This window comes from Castor canadensis, chromosome 12 (genome assembly GCF_047511655.1).
Source record: "Castor canadensis chromosome 12, mCasCan1.hap1v2, whole genome shotgun sequence".
NCBI classification, from domain to species: Eukaryota; Metazoa; Chordata; class Mammalia; order Rodentia; family Castoridae; genus Castor; species Castor canadensis.
In genome coordinates this window covers 109,688,675-109,706,202 of record NC_133397.1, presented here as the reverse complement: position 1 = coordinate 109,706,202, position 17,528 = coordinate 109,688,675, and the positions used below count along the sequence as shown (strand labels likewise).

The 17,528-nt window shown below is 38.2% G+C and overlaps 1 protein-coding gene across 1 annotated transcript in view; it reads right to left on the bottom strand.

The window, feature by feature from the left end:
- Rsbn1 (round spermatid basic protein 1) overlaps positions 1-17,528 on the bottom strand; it is a 46,707-nt gene that overhangs the window by 18,325 nt on the left and 10,854 nt on the right. Inside the window, exon 2 of the mRNA XM_020166347.2 lies at positions 15,827-16,500. Coding sequence (XP_020021936.1) covers positions 15,827-16,500 — 674 coding nt within the window. The remainder of the gene's footprint in view (positions 1-15,826; positions 16,501-17,528) is intronic.

Here is a 17,528-nt window from a genome sequence, read left to right as displayed (position 1 = left end):
ACAGTCTTCAAACACTTGAAACCTGCATGAGCTAACCCTAAAGGTTCCTGTGTTCAATGAAAGCCTGGTCCTAGTATGATACTGAGACATGGTGGAGTCCAGTGGAAGGTAATTAGGTCAGAAGAGATCACCACAGTTCTCACAGGACTGGGAAAGTTCCTGAAAGGACGGGTGTTACAAGGAAACCTGGCACCTCCTCTGAATCCCTCTTCTGCAGGGTCACTTGCCACTTCCACCATTGTGATACCATCTGCCACGGAGCCTGCACTGGATTTGCACAGACACCAATGTCATGCTCTTGAACCTCCACAACCGTGAGCTAAATAAACCTGACCTCACTCCCACCCCACCCCACCCCAGTGCTGGGGATCTAATCCAGAGCCTGGCACGCACTAAGCAAGTGCCTCCTGTTTTCCTTATAAAGTACCTAGTTTCAGCTATTTTGTCACAACAACAGAAAACAGACTATGAGTCTTACCAAAGAAGAACAGATGTACATAAAATTAAGCAATGAACAAGAGTTACAGAAAAACTAGAATCATTTACTTGATACAAATTTACTATACATTCTATAGCAGGGGCTGTCCTCAACACAGAGAACAGCAAACCAGACTTGTTCCTGGCCCTTTGAAGCTCACAGTCTAGTTAGGATAGGCAGACACTAATCTAAATTTAATCATAAACTGTGATGTCTTCAGAATGGATGGCATATGACACTAAAATAATCTGATCCAAGGTATAAAATCCTCCTCAAAGTAACATTAAGCTAAACTCTGAAGAACGAGTGTAGAGAGAAATGAAATTTATTAAGCATGGCTCTTTCCAATGTCTAAAGGAAGTGATGGTAGTAAACAAAGAAAACAAAACAGAAAAAGTCACTGAGAATGAGCTGTGGATGGATTATGAAGAGCCTTGAAGACTACATTAAGAATTCTAACTGCACACCATAGCTCATACCTATAATCCTATGGGGAAGATCGCCATTCGATTGTAAGAAGTTGGTGTGACCCCATCTCAACAACCAAGCTAGGCATGGTGGCATGCACCTGCCATCCCAGCTACTCAGGAGAGATAAGAAGAGGCTTAACCTGGGCAAAAACACCAGACCTTCAGGTGGGACAGTGACTCACATCTGTAATCATGCTGCTTAGGAGGCTAAGACTGGGAAGATGGTGGTTCAAGATCAGTCTGGGCAATAAAGTTTGCCAGATTCCATCTCAACCGAAAAAAAGCTGGGCATGGTAGCACATGCCTGTTACCCCAGCAAAGTCAGGAAGACTAAAATAGGAAGATCATTTCCAGGCCAGCTTGGGCAAAAAGTAAAAAGGGCTCAACGTATGGCTCAAGTGGTAGAGCAGCTTCCTAGCAAACACAAAGCCCTGAATTCAAACCCCAGTATCACCACAAAAAAAAAAAAACTGAAGTAAAAAGGGCTGAGGGTATGATTCAAGTGGTAGCATAGGCCCAAACAAATAAAAACACCTCTAGAAAGACACTAAAAGGTCTGAAGGAGGATAAGAAAAGTTGTTTGTGTTTTAGAGATAACAGTCTTACTATGTTGCCCAGGGTAGCCCATCCAGGGCCCAAGTGATGTTCCTCCCTCAGCCTCCCAAGTAGCTGGGCTATAGGCACACACCACGATGCTGAGCCATTATTTTGGCTTTTACTTGAGGGGAAAGAAAAGAGACCAGTTAGGAGGGTTCTATAATATTCCAAATAAGAAGTAACAAGCTAATCTAATGTCAGTGGGCTGATTTTAAAAAAGGGAGAGGGAAAGGAGACATTTAGGAAGTATCCAGGAGATAAATTATCAGGACTTAAAGAAAGACAAGACATGACAGAAAAGAGAAAAGAGTATCAATTACCAGGTTGTGCCCTTTGCAACCAGATACAGAAACTGCTCTCTTTGGGAAGAGGACTGGGTTTGGGTAGGGAGATGGTATCTTCTATTTTGGACACTAGGATTTCAAAGCACAGAATAGGGTGGAACTGGCTCCCAAAGATATCTAGGTTCTAATCCCTGAAAGATGTGAACATTACCTTATGGCAAAAAGCAACTTCATAAATGTGACTAAATAAGGATCTTGAGATCAGGAGATTTTCCTGCACTTTCCAGGTAGGCCCTAAAGGTAATCACTTGTGTCATATGAGTGAGGTAGGGCTGGCAGAGTGGCTCAATGGGTAGTGTGCCTGCCCAGCAAACATGAGGCCATGAGTTCAAATCCTAATATCACATACAGACAAAAAAAAAAAAAAGTAGAAGATTTTACTAGAAAGGAGAAGAAAGCAAAGATTGAAGAGCCAGAAGAAGGGATTCTCTCTCAGAGCTCAATTTGTGTTGCTTTAAACCAGGATGCTTTTGGTAATTTGCTACAACAGCAATAAGAACTAGGAATTCTCTAAGTACCTTTCAAAGACCACATAAATAGATAGATCAAAAAAGTAGCTGGGTCTAGAACTGGAAGAATCTAGAGTGAGGCTATAAATCCTAGTCATTGGAAGTAACGAACTGACTAGAGAAAATACATAGAGTTCAAAGAGAGTGGGTCTTGGAAAGTTTCACTTTGAAAACCTGAAAGGGGAAGAAAACTGAGAGAGAGAGAGAGAGAGAGAGAGAGAGAGAGAAATACATATCAAATACCTATATTGGAATCTGACTTAGATTTCTGTCTCACTGAGTATGTTCATAAACTAGTATACACAAACTTCAGTCATCAGAATGTAAGATATCTGGTAGGGTACTCCTCCAGCTTTGCTTTGCTTTTCTGGCTATCCTTGCCTATTTATTTTTTCATATAAATTTCAAAATCAACTTGGTTGTCCCAGAAAAGTATATTTATACTTTATTGGGATTGTGCTCAATTTACAACTTCAGGAAACTATGATTGTGATACTGGTTTTTCTTATCCAAGAACAGTATTTTTCCTTTAAGATTTTTATATGATTATGTTTACTAGCAACAGGAAGAATCCAGAAAAGGTAAAAAGGACTGCTATTTAAACATGATTGACTAAGCATGATTTATTTCCATTCCTTATCAAAATCCCACTCAAGTGAAAGTAAAACAGAAAGGCTACAAATCCCAGAATGTCAAAGAGAACAGAAGTAAAAACTACAGATACAGGCTATCAAAAATTCTTGAAAACTGCAAGGTATATAGAGGAATTAGCAGACTGTGAACTTTGAACACTTGAACTTTGGGTACTTGTATAGAGGACATTTAAAAAGCCAGTCCACACCACTGACCCATGGAAAAGCTAAGTATCATCAAAGGTATGGTACAAAACGGGGAACTAAAAACAGGAGATGGTTTAAAACCTGTAATGGTCAGTTAGATCCCTCCATTTATCTTCTACCTCCTTACCCACTATTTCTTTCCTTACCCTATCAATTTGTGGAAAAAGTAAGTCATTTTGACTACAGACACAAGAATATCAGGTATAAGCACAAGAGAAAGCAAGCTGCTAAACTGAAAGTAGGGGACTAAGTAAAATTCCCTTAATCACTTACCTCCTTCCTTAACTCAGCTCCAAGAATTCTAGCAGACGTGATATAACCTATTCTAACTCCCTGGCAAAAATGTGATGGTTCTTAGCTGTACAAATTAAAAGATAAAGAACTGTAAATACTGATACTTGGAGCTTTTCTCACAACAATACAGTTTGATTCCCTACTGAGTCATCAACTGATAATGAACAAATCACCAGATCATTTTTGAATAAACATCCAACATAAACAGAGAACTAAAACAAAGAGAATGTGAAAAGAACACAACTTAAACATCAAAGAAAATTTCAAAACCAGTACAATTAATATCATCAGAGACATAAAAGAGGATATTGCATCCATGAAATAATAACAGGAAGTTATGAAAAAAGAACTTCTCAAATTCAAAACATAACTGGAATTCATCAACAGGAGTTGAGACGAGCCTGGGCTAGTCTAAGAGAGAGAGACAGACAGACAGACAGACAGTCAGACCAAAGTAAGTTACACATCACTCAGGAGGCCTAAGGTACAACTAATAAAAATTTCAGGAAAAAAGAGGCAATGAGGGCTGAAAGTGTGACTCAAGTGATAGAGTACCTACTTTGCAAATATGAAGCCCTGTGTTCAAATCCCAGTCCCACAAAAAAAAAAAAGAGAGTAATGTAAAAGCCCAAGGAAGGAAATTAACAAAGAAATAACATTAAGAAGGGCTGGGGGACATACCTCAATAGTGAAGCGCTTGCCTAGCCAGCTTTGAGAGGCTCTGGATTCAATCCCCACCAAAATAAAGAACGGAAAAGAACAGAAATAAGGGAGGGAGGGAGAGAGGGATGGAGGAAGAGAAAAAAAATGATATATGCAATATACTGCAACGTTTTAAAAGTTATAGTTTTAATGTTCATACTGTAGAAAAATGTACCCAAATGGAAGGATGTATACTTTCATATTGAAAAGGTGGAGGCTTCGAATGCATTGGCAATGTTTTATTTCTTGGGCTAGATGATAGGAATCCAGCTGTTTATCATTATTTATATTTCTTTGTATTTCTGAACCATTTCATAAGATTATAAAATGAAAAAGACCTATATCAAGGCACATTATCCTTGATATTCTGAAATTCTGAAAGCTTCCAGAGAAGTTGAAAAAAAAAATGATACCCAATCAGGAATCATAACACTAGATTTCTTAACAGAAACACTAGAAGTTTAAAGACATTAGAGCAATGTCTTTGTAAATCTGAAGAAAATGACCTCCAACCTAGAATTCCATACCTATCTAAACTACTAACCAAATGTTGTAACAAAACAAAGGCTGCATGTGAGGTCTTTCTGAGTCATTGAATCCAAGCAATAGTTATGGAATCCTGAAAGCAAATAGAAATTCCAGGATATACATGTGGATAAACAGACATTTATATAAATGCTTATTGTAACATCATACTGCAAAACTATAAACAAGCCTGGCATGGTGGTCCATGCCTGTAATCCCAAATACTCGGGGGTCCTCCTAGGCAAAAGTCAGCCTGAGACCTCATCTGAAAAAAAAAAAAACAACTAAAACAAAAAGGGCTGGGAGTGTGGCTCAAGTAATAGATCAACTGCCTAGCAAGTGTGAGGCCCTGAGTTCAATTGCCACTACTGGGGAAAAAAAACCAAAACTGTAAACAACCTTGTCCAAAACATAATAGTGATTAATATAATACACTAAATACAGTAGTTAAAATCAATGACCTACGTTGAATGTATCAACGTATTTCTCAGAAAACAATGTTGCAAAGTTGAACCAAAACAATCTGCAGAATGATATATGCAATATACTATTTACGAAGTAGGGTTTTTTGGGGGGATGGTACTGAGATTCAACTCAAGTCCTCCCATTTGCTAGGCAAGAGCTCTACCACTTGAGCCACACATCCAGACCTTTTCCTTTTGTTTTTGGGATGGGGCCTCACTAACTCTGCCTCGAGTAGCTAGAGTTACAAATGTACACTGCCATGCCTGGATCCATTTATAAAGTTTTAAAAAGTTATATATGTTGGGGCTAGAGGTGTGGCTCAAGTGGTAGAATGCCTAGCTAGCAAGCCCAAAGCCCTGAGTTCAGAACCCCAGTACAAACAAAAAAAAAAGTTATATATGTTCTTTTTATGTTCATACTGTAGTGAGTTCATTCTCCCCCCATTCCACCCCACACCTGACTCCTTATTGCTGTCTCTGAAGATCTCCCAATTCATTATGCCCTCCCTGCCCAGGATCTGTAAGTAATAAATCTTTGACTTTACAGTAAAACTGCCTTACTCCTGGCTTTATTACACATGGCTTTGACTATGCACCATCAAAACTAAACGAATAAATAATCTAAAGAAATCTCAAACACAAAAATGTTAAAACCCCACACATGCCTTAGGAGCTCAGCTGATATGGAGAAGCTCTCAGTCAGTCCCATGTTTAAATTCTTGTGTGATCTGCTGAGTGTTTCCTTGCCCTTAATTTTGGGGAAATCTACCTCCCACAAAGCAAATGATGCCTAAAAGCAAGGTAAAAGACAATGTACTTAATTTAAGTGATAAAGTGAGAGTTTTAGATGTGTTGAAGGATGGCATGTGTTTAGTGGAAGGTGGCCAGTGTTATGCAAAAATGATTCAAGCACTGAATTCTACGCATCCTGCACTTGTGCAGGTTCTCCTCAATGGCATCTCCTTGGAACCAGAGACTTGCTGATATTTAGGGTCTACTGCATTTCCTATTAAGGATGTTATATTGAATTTGGACCATCCATCTAAAATAACCAGGGACTGTCAGGCGCCAGTGGCTCACACCTGTAATCCTAACTACTCAGGAAGCAGAGATCAGGAGGATCACAGTTTGAACTGGGCAAATAGTTCGAGAGACCCTATCTTGAAAACACCCATCACAAAAAAAAGAACTGGTAGAGTGGCTCAAGATGTAGGCCCTGAGTTCAAGCCCCAGTACCGTAGGGGGGAAAAAAAATAGGGACTACCACAGGGTGATTTTCCCTGGGGAGAGATATAAGATCAGGCTCCCAGTACCGGAGTGGTCAGGCAGACATAAACTAGACACAGGTCACTCAAGAACCACATAGGTGTTCACCAGGATAAACAAGTCTCCTGGGGCAACAGACTGGACAAGTGAGACCATCTACCAGATAGAAATATCCCTTAACAGGCACACTGTAAACACTCATATCCAGCGCCCCTTCATTTCCCATGGGGGCAGGGTTGCTAGCTACTCTTACTATAACCCCAATTTACCTGGAGACTCTCAAAACACATACAGGATAGCAAAATACTTAAAAATTCATGAAAATTATAAACTACAAATTCAGGATAAAGATTTACTTCTGGGGAAAAAGGAAGATTTACTCTTTTTTAAAAAATGAAAGGCACATAGAAACCAACAATTCATTTAATATAATTTATACCTTTCTTTGTGTGAAATAGAGGGAAAGGTTTAAGAGGTAGCGATGTGCAACTGCCACTAAAGATCATAAGCAAGGGTTGAGTGTTGTGATTCACACCTGTAATCCCAGCTACTCAGAAGGTGGAGATGAGGAGGAGGATGGAGTTTCCAGCTCAGCCGAGAAATGTTAGTAAGATCCCATTTCAATAAACAAGCCAGGCATGGTAGCAAGAGCCCATAATCCCAGCTACACAGGAGGTCATAGGTAGGAGGATACTCAGACCAGTCCAGGCAAAAATGGGAGATCCTATTCAAAAATTAACTACAGCAAAAACAGATGGGGATATGCTTCAAGTAGCAGAGCACCTATTAAGGCCCTGTATTCAAAGCCCACTACCACCAAAAGAAACCAAAAAACACCACAGCCTAAGCAAATGAATAGTTTCTTTTGGGAATTTTGGGGGAAATTCTGAGAAAATTCTGGAAATAGACAGTGATGACAGTTACACAGCACTCTGAATTGAATTTAAATGGTTAAAATGGTAAGTTTTTTGTTGCATATATTTTAATAACAATTTTTTTAAAAACCCAAAGCAGGCTGAGGGAGGGTATCTTAAACACATAGACAGATTAACCTTTAAGGAGTTACGCTATCTTCTGTATTATAAGAGAGAATGAGGGAAAAATTTATAGATGAAGTTTTAATGAGTGTTATGGAGAACAAGTGGTTCATGCCTGTTATCTTAGCAACCTGGGTGGCTGGGATCATGAGGATCACTGTTCAAGGCCATGGCAAAAAGTCTGAGAGAGTTCAACTCAACCAATAGCTGAGGTCTGGCAGTGGCCTATGACTGTTATCCCAAGGTACTCAGGAAGCTGAGACTGGGAGGACTACCACAGGCAAAAAGTTTCTAAGACCCCATCTCAAGAGAAAAAAGCTGAGTGTGAGACACTTGCCTGTCATCCCAGCTATTGGAGGAAGTGAAAACAGAGATCACAAAAAGCAAGACCCTATCTCCAAAATAACAAGAACAAAAGGGGAGATATGGCTTCAAATGGTAAAGTACTTGCCTATCAAGGACAAAGTTGAGTTTAAACTCCTGTACTGTCAAAAAAAAAAAAAAGCCCATGCTTCCTAAGCAATATTGAAAACCTTATAAAACTTAAGAGACAAGTTCCCAATGAATACCAATCCATGTAGTGGGTTAGACAAGATTATCTCAGTTTTATGATACAATGAAATTCTAAGATGGTGCCTAGAAATTAAATGAAAGAAATTAAGAGTAATGGTAGATGGCATATGGCGCAAAGCAATACTCCTTAAACTTTCCACGTCATAGGAATCAAATCACGTGGGGTCCTTATCTCACACCTTGTTATACATCTAATGAATGAGAATTTCCAGAAGAATCTGAGATTGTGATATGCATTTTCAACTAGCAACCCCAGGTTATGCTTTGAATCTGGCAAGTTTGAGATACTGTGGCCTGGAAATAGCACCTAAAAGTGAAAAGCAAGTCAAGTCCTAGCACTTTCCAAGGTGTAGGGATTAGGGCATGGAGGGAGGGAGTAAACTGAAGAACAGAAAACGGTAAAGCTGCTGTGAAAGCAGGAGACATACACCACCATTGCAGAAAACTCAGCCTGAGTAATGCAGAACCAAAGGCAAAACGCCTACCCGAAAACCCTACTGGGCTTTGCATGCATTCAAAATATTTAATATAACAGCTACAAGATAGTAAATAATTACCTTTAAATATATACATTGCTCTATGTCAACACAGTCCTTTAGATTAGAAACAACTTTAAAAAGTTACCCAGTAACACTTAAGAGTTAAATAAGCTCCACCGTGCCCTCAACATAGACACCTTTTACAGTCATAAGAACATCAAGTTAGAAATGCACTATATGGAAAGTACTAGGTTTCAGGGCACTGGTGACTCATACCTGCAATTTCAGCTTCTCAGGAGGTAGAAATTGAGGGGATCAAGTTTCTAGGCCAACCCAGGCAAAAAAATTAGCCGGACTCCTCATAAACCAATAGCTAGGTGTGGTGACATGCTATGCTTTTCATCCCAGCAGCAAGGGAGGCAGTAGGTAGGAGAATCCTGATCTGAGGCTTGTGTGGGCTACCCAAAAAATAACTAAAGCAAAAAGGGCTGGGGGAAGTGGCTGAAGTGGTAGCGTGCCTGACTAGCAAGCACAGAGCCCCCTAAGTTTAAACCCTAGTACCACCAAAAAAAGAAAAAAGAAAACCCTGTGTTTGGGGTGGGTGGGTGGATTATTCTGAATAATTCACATTTTGAGAAGAACCCCACTTAAGCTGACTATTTAAAAAACAGAAAGGAAAAAGCTAGCCAGCAACTTTCTTAACCTTGTGACCTGTGAGTGAAAACACATTCTCACTTTAAAACACACAGTGAAAAAGTAGTTTGAGTGGGTTAAAGTGAGTTTATTATAAGCTGAACTTAGAACAAGAGAAAAAAAGAATCAAACCTACCACTTTTACTTATGCTGTTTTATTTTATGAAGCCAGCTATACTTCAAATATTTATTTTGCTTTTTTATACAATGCACTGATTTATGTGCAGAGTTCCTTAAGGATTCAGTTATCCTCTAAACTATGTATCATTCTACTAGTCACACTATTTATTAGCACTATCAATTCACTACATAATATCAATTGTAAGTGGGGCACTGGTGGCTCAGGTACATAATCCTAGCTACTCAGGAAGCAGAGATCAGACGGATCATGGTTCGAAGCCAGCCTGGGCAAATAGTTTGAGAGACCCTATCTTGAAAAAACATATTACAAAAAAGGACTAGTGGAGTGGCTCAAGGTGTAGGCCCTGAGTTCAAGCTCCAGTACCGCCAAAAAAGAAAAGAAACTTACGAGGTAGAAAAAAAAAAATCAATTATATCAATCAGACATCAGACAGCTTAAAATTAGCTCCATTCAAAGCCCTGCCTCAATACACAATGGGGAAATAACATATTTTGTTTTCTCTGAAACAGACATTAAAGTTGAATACTCCAATCCTACAGAACATTATCATTTTATAGAGTAATAAAAATAATACTTATAAGTATTATTACCTAAAGTTAAAAGGCTATGCTCCTCATTGAAACTTCAGTATCAGAAATACACAGAATTTTTTTTTCTCGTGGTACTGGGGCTTGAACTCAGGGCCTCCACCATAAGCCACTCCACCAGCCCTATTTTTGTGAAGGGTTTTTTCAAGATAGGATCTCACAAACTATTTGCCCAGGCTGGCTTCAAACCACGATCCTCCTGATCTCTGCCTCCTGAGTAGCCAGGATTACAGGAGTGAGCCACTACAGCCTGGCAGAAAATATTTTTAAAAACAACTTAAAATATGCACTTTTGCCAGTCCATCTTCCCCAGCACACATCCACATACCCCCATGCTCCAATTAGTACTACGAGAAGAGTCTCAGTGACATTTGAAACAATTCCCTTTAACCTCTCTATACTGTTAGTGTTTGGAGTTGTTTACATGCATAGATTTTTTCAGACCCATGGCCTTGCTGGTTACTGAGACCATTTTAGAAAAGCAGGCTGTAAATCCCCTTCCTGGAACTCCAAAGTTAAAATCTGCATTTTAATAAGATTCTCAGTTGAATTATATGCACATTATAATTCGCTAAGTCCTAACCTATAGAATTTTATACTATTCAGAGAGACAGAGGGGGGAAAAAAAATCCTCTTTAAAATTTACCATTATTTACCTTGGGGAAAGTCACAACCAAAATCTATACAATAAGGACTTGAAAATACCCACATCCTTTTTCTAAAACCCTCTAAGTCCTTAAGATAAGTAAAAGATTGTAATTTTTAGTAAGTTTATCTACCGTCACAGGATTTTTTTGGCTGTATTAGGGTTTGTACTCAGGGCTTTGCTCTTCCTAGACAGGTACCCTACCACCTGAGCCAAGCCTCTAGCCACAGGATTTTTATAAGGTAGAGGGAGCCAAGGAATGCATACTTATTGCCAGTTTGTAACAATTAAAACTTTAAAAACCACTAGAAAAGTAGCCAATACTATAACTGCAACATAAGCCTAATGTAATTGAACTCAGAGAGAGATTTATTTCTGAGGAAAAAACAGATTTCCACGTGAGCACCAATTTTTCTCCATTAACTTACAGATTCCACAAACACTTAAAACTTTTTGTTCAAAAATGGTTTTTAACCATTAACTATTAAAAACTTAGACCTAGATAATCTTACAGAATTATGTTGTGAACACATCTTCTTCTAGATTAGAAATTCAAATTCACAAAGTTAGCCTATATCAACTGCTAAGTAATTAAACAGTAGTTAAACTTAATTTAACTATAAAATAAGGATCAGCTTGGTGTTTTTAATAGATATCATGAGCTTATTTCCTTGGGTGAGTATTATGAAATGTTAAAAGGAAAAAAACACCTATACATGGATCCCAGTTTACAGTAATTTATAAATGCAACAGCAGCTATCATTTTTCTTGCACAAAACAAACCTACAGTCTATTTCCTTCTGGTAGAGAATACAATTCTAAAGTGGTGCTTCTTGAAGCTTAACGATCTTTTAAAATGCAGATTCTAATTCAGAAGACCTGATAAAAGAGTGTATTTCTAGCAAGCATCCTGGCAGTGCCAAAATCATACCTCAAGCACACTTTGAGTAGAAAGGTCCCAAAGAAAAGGCACAATTTAAAGTCCCTATGATTTGCAAGTAGCCCTGGTCTTAACTTTTACAATTAAAATTCCTAACTGATTGACCTAACACTATTCCATCCCTATCTTATTTGATCCCTCAGATGGTAAGCAATATTTTTATTGCTCCATTATTCTTAAAATCTAAGAAACTTTTATTCTATGTTCCTTCTACCTGTACTTTGATTGGTCTCTCCCATGCTCCTCATACTTACATTGCAGGTACATCACAAAATTCCACCCTTCGCTTCATCTCTTTCCCATTCTACTGTTATCCCTGGACTGCCTACATCTATTATCTCCAGCAATCTGAGATCCATATATTCAACAACCTAAGACATTTCTAAATATAAGCCTAAATGAGTATCTTCAACTCACATTCAAATAGCTAGGAGAGAGCTTAGTAGTAGAGGGCTTGAGCACACTCAAGGCCCTGGTTTGATTCCCAGCAACACACACACACACACACACACGAATCAAAGTATCTCCTAAAAGCACTTGCCTACCAAGCTTGAGGCCCTGAATTCAAACCCCAGTACCACCAAAAAAAAGGATCAAAATACCTCAAACTGAACTCAAACTACTGCTCCCCACAAACATCAGCTTTTTCAACACCAAGTCCAGTTAATCTCTATCTTGTCACTTTTCTCAAATCTCTTTTTTTTTTCTAAGGGTCAATACCTTAGAAAATACCTTTGGACATGGACTGTTTCTATGTGGTCACTATAGTAACCTAACTAGTTTTCTTGCTTACAAATGCATTTTCCCACTCAATCTCATCCTCTACATTACTGTGTGATCTTTGCAAACATAAGTTGACAGCACTCCCCTTCTAAAATTTACCAATAGCTCCTCCCCGTTACCTTTAAGAAGAAGTGTACCATATCATATAAAGCTCTTCACACTCTTGATTATCCCTCTTACTCCTGATTCTCATGGTCATATATTGTCTCTCTCCCCCCAACCCCTCCTTCCTTCCCTCCAATCTCAACCCCAGCTGTCCCTTTTACAGACATGATGTCTTCTTGCCCTGTCAAGCTATTTGCAGTTCCCTGAAAATGGCACATTCTCAAATGTCTCTGTACATTTGCATAGACTAATTCCCTTTGATTAAAAATGCTCTCACCAAGCTAAGCATTAATCTGCTTTCGTGATTCTACTCAAGTATCACATGCCTTAAAATACCTTTTCTAATCACAAGTCTGAGTTAGTAAGACCACAAACTGTGCTCCCTCCATAATAGGCTTTTCCTATGCACACCTTTGTTACTTAAACTGTCTTATAATTGCTGGTTTAATCATCTCTCTCAGTGGGCTGAACTCATCAATTAGTCCTTCTAGGAACTGAGTACCCAGGACATGTTAGATTCTCAATTAAGATGCTGAATAAATTATCTTGAAATACAGTCACAGATAATTAGTATGACCATATATTTAAAACAGTAACTTGTATTAACTGTCTCTAAGGTTAAAAAAAAAATGAGCTGGGGGATATAGCTCAGTGGTAAAGTGCTTGCCTAGCTTACTTGAGGCCCTGAGTTTGATCCTCAGCACCACAAAAAAAAAAAGAAAAAAAATGCATTTATTATTTGGGTAGAAACAGAATTGGGAATTGAACTCAGGACCTCATGCTCACTAGATAAGTGCTCTACCACTTGAGTCACACCCCCATCCCTTTTTGCTTTAATTTTTTTTTTTCAGACAGGGTCTCAAGCACTTTTGCCCAGGGCAGTTGGGGGGGGTGCGGAAGGTTCAGATTTAATCCTCCTACTTCTGCCTCCTAAGTAGCTGGGATTTCAGGCATATGCCACCACACCCAGGCCTTGACTTTATAGGTTAACAGAATTTCATAAGGATTTATAAAACATAAAACTCCAAAATATACTAGGCATTCACTTAATTCCCAACATCTAAAATTATTTGTTAAAAATATTAATAACAAAGCTTTTCATATTTTGTTTTAAACAAGATACTTCAATTTTACCAACACCACAATGTTAGACAAATAAAAACACTAATCTCTTCTCCAACAGCCAAGGTAAGAAGGAAATATGGTAAAATGGTATGAAAATTGTTCAGACAACCACAATCTCCATCTAGACTCTTTACTTACTAGCTATATAACAATGAACGTAAGATTCAGTTTCTTCAGCGGATAACAGATAAAAGTGCTTACCCATGCCCTGGTTGTTTCAAAGACTCATACAAATGTGAAGGCATTTCTACAATGAAGTACCAAACAAATCTGAACTACCCTAGGAGCTTCCATCCCAGCATCCACCAAGGATTTTACAGGTGCAAATTTAAAGGTGTCATAAGCTAATTCAACTACCCAATATTTCCTTCCAATGGCTGAAAATTCATAAATAAATTTAAGTTCCAGGACCACCAGAGCACAAGACCCATTCAACAGTCCTCAAAATTCTTATGTGGCTAATTAATATCTAACAATAATGTGATATTTCCTTTAAAAGTAATTATTTTCTAAAGCTCAAAGTAAGTCTCAAGGTGAGTCTCAGAGTAAGTCTCAAGGTAAGTTGTTGGTACAGTCATTTAAATTTCAGCTCCATTTAAAAAAATTAATTGGAGGACAAAAATCAGCAGGGAATAATATTTCAAGATGTCTTCTTTTATTGACTAATTAGTCTGGGAACTTGTCAGTTAAAATACAAACTTGATCCACTGTAGACCAATACGAAAGTTAAAAAGTCACCTTTACAAAATCAGGATGTTTCTTCCCCAAACTTCTGGCTTACTTTTCCCAGACTTGCTTGCTGATCTATCAATGATAAGAGAAAAATTGCTGCATTTCTCTACGCTAAAAAAGTGGTAGACATGTTAACTCTGCTCTCAGCAACATCTTTCCTTATTAACTAGGGACTTACGGGGACCAAGGACTAGGTCAGAACTGTTTTTAGTCTCTTCTGCAATATTTATAAAAATAGGATCCCTTAACCTTCAAAGGGCAAAACTGCTTTTAAAAAAAAAAGAAAAGAAAAAGAAAACCTACTACAAAAGTCAGCACTTCGGTACCTGATGGTGGTAACAAGGCCAAAATCCAAGGCGAAGCCCTTTATTGCACATCGTGTTCCAACATCGTGGGCAGCCCCATCTTGCGACCTCTCCACATTGGCTGCTCCTGCTCTCTCTACTGCAGAGAGAACTTCAATTAGAGAAATTCTGAAGTTCATAAATCTAAACTGGATACTCCCCTCACTGGAGGCATGGATGGTAAGACTCAATAAAAAGATTCACGTTAAAGGAGGGTTCAGATAAATCTAAGTGGCTTGAAACCACTATAATGTAAGCAGCTGAGAGTCTTATCATGTAACTGTTCATGTACCTAAAAAAAAAATCTTAAGGGAAAAATAATGGCAGCAAATTATTCAGATGACCTGAAAAAACAGGGTATATAACCACAAATCTCTACAAAGTGAAAGTCCCCACTAAACTTGAATTTGTAATATATATATAGTGAAAACTTGCAGCTGACCATAATCTCCACAATCCTTATGAGAAAAGCAAGCAAGAAAAAACTAGGACACATTATTAACTTCTTTTTAATACCCTAAAATAACTTCACTGGAAAAAAAATGTTTGGTTAAAAACTGGTTGGGAAGGCAAGGTTTCCCTGCTGACTTAAGCCTAGCTGCCCAAGCAAGGCTTCAGAAAATGTCTTCACCTACAACGGTGCATACGAAAAAGGAGCAGAGGCTATGGCGGTCTCCCTAGTGACACTCCCAAGTCACATAAATGAATGGGCTATAATTCTGGGATAGACTGCCAACAAGTTACTGAAAGAGGAGAAACAAAACCAGCAAAAACCTGGCAAATAAACAGGCCAACACTCTCATTTGTTATTATGACATAAAAGTATGTCTTAACTATTAAGTTACCTCAAGGCTACCAGATCTAAATCATGTCCTCCACACCATTACCTGATCTGTGAAAGACTGCATTAGTTTTCAGATTGGTTTTCCAGAAGGACTTGCAATGATGCATAACATGTATAAAATACTTCATCAAGCCCCACTCCAAAAATCTCAGCAATTAAGATTTACAATTGCAGGAATAGACAATGTGAAGTACCTTTATCACCACGAATTTTTATCAGAGTGTAGGCGTGTGCTTTGCAATAGATTGAGGTTAAACACTGGTGAGACACTATATTTTCTAAACAAGTTAACAATAATTTTACCTTACCTGAGTGTGAAAATTTGAAATGGTTGTTGTTTCAATATCTTTCTTGCCCAAAATTTCCATTTTTACCGGAGTGTTGGGAAAATTAAAAGCAAAGTAATCCAAGAAGTCTGGGAGATACGCGGCCGCTCCATGCACTATTGCTAAAGCATAGTAAGCGGCATTTTTCTCATTTTCACTGAATGTCAAAGCAAGAAACTCCTCGGAAAATCTCTCCATCTCCATTGGAGACAAAAATGAGAGTTCATCCATGTAAGCATGAAGGACAAGAGCACCACCATTGGACTGGTGTTCCTCATGAATAAAGTTGCTAAATTTAGTACCTGTTTTTAAGAAATTCCTACGGATAGAATGTTCCTGGTGAGTTGTAAAAGGTGTTTGTACTCCCTGGGGTACCCGATATTCTTGCATGCCCAAGTTTAACCGGCACAGCTGTTCATCTTTCAGATACCTGAAGGACTCTTTATTAACTCCTGAAGTGCTATTTATTTGTCCTTGGGTGAGAATTTCTTTACTGATGCGGGTCAGGCCAGCACAGACGGTTTGTACTTCCTTATTGTACATTTTAAGACGTCTTCCTCGCACATCTTCTCGGTGTTTCTTTTTCTTTTTCTTCTTTATTTTCTTCAAGACAAAATCATCAGCTCTCTGGGTTTTACCATTTTCATCTGGTGTTTCTGGCCACAATAATTAAAAAGAAGTTAGTTGCTAGGACTGGTGTCAACATACAAGCTTCTTAAGGTACTTGATCTCAAATTAAATAGCCTCTTCTCAATTTCTAAGAATCTGCCACTACAACAAACATCTTTAGAAATAAATGAGACAAAAGATCTTAAATTACAATAACATTCTGGGGTGAAAATTATGTTAAAAGCTAGATAATGAGGGGCTTGGGGATATAATTCAGTGGTAGAGACCACTTATTTAGCATATGCAAGGCCCTGGGCTCAATCCTCAAGCACCACAAAAGAAAAAAAAAGCCAATAATATAACTGTCAAAACTAAAAGAAATACCAAATAATTTCATATGTATCATTACTGTATATTTGTTCAGTAACCCTAACAAAATCATCTAAATTGAAGCTTGTCATATCTCATAATTTGCTGTCAGTATAGTACACATAGGTGAATCAAAGGTAGATGAAGCCATTAAATTAAGACACCATTTTTACCTAACAACTTGGCATGCTTTGGGGGGTAGGGGAGTGAATCATGGGGAAGGAGCAGTTGGAGGGCTCATTCTCAGATATTGTTGCTGGATGTATTAACTGATAGAACATTTGTGGCAGACAATCTGGTGATATGGAGCAAAAGCCCTGAAAAGTATATATAAATCTTCAGACCCAGAAATTCCACTTCCAAGTCAGTTACCTAAGAAAATAACTGAGGATCTACAAAGATATACAGTGACAGTATTATTTAAAACAACAAAAACAGAATCCTCTAAATGTCTAGTAGGGAACTGACTAAATTCTGATAGTTATATATTCCATTACCCAACTCTTATGAATTATAAATTATAGATGAAAAGAACCAACACACAAATTACAAACTTACAAAATTTTTACACTGTCACTCTTTTAGGAAGCTTACTATAACAATTTCCACATCTAAGTAAGCATGTAGCATGTACTCCTCCTGTAACAGTACTTGTCCCACTCCACGCTATTTCATATTTAATTTTTTATCTGCCCTAGAAAGTAAG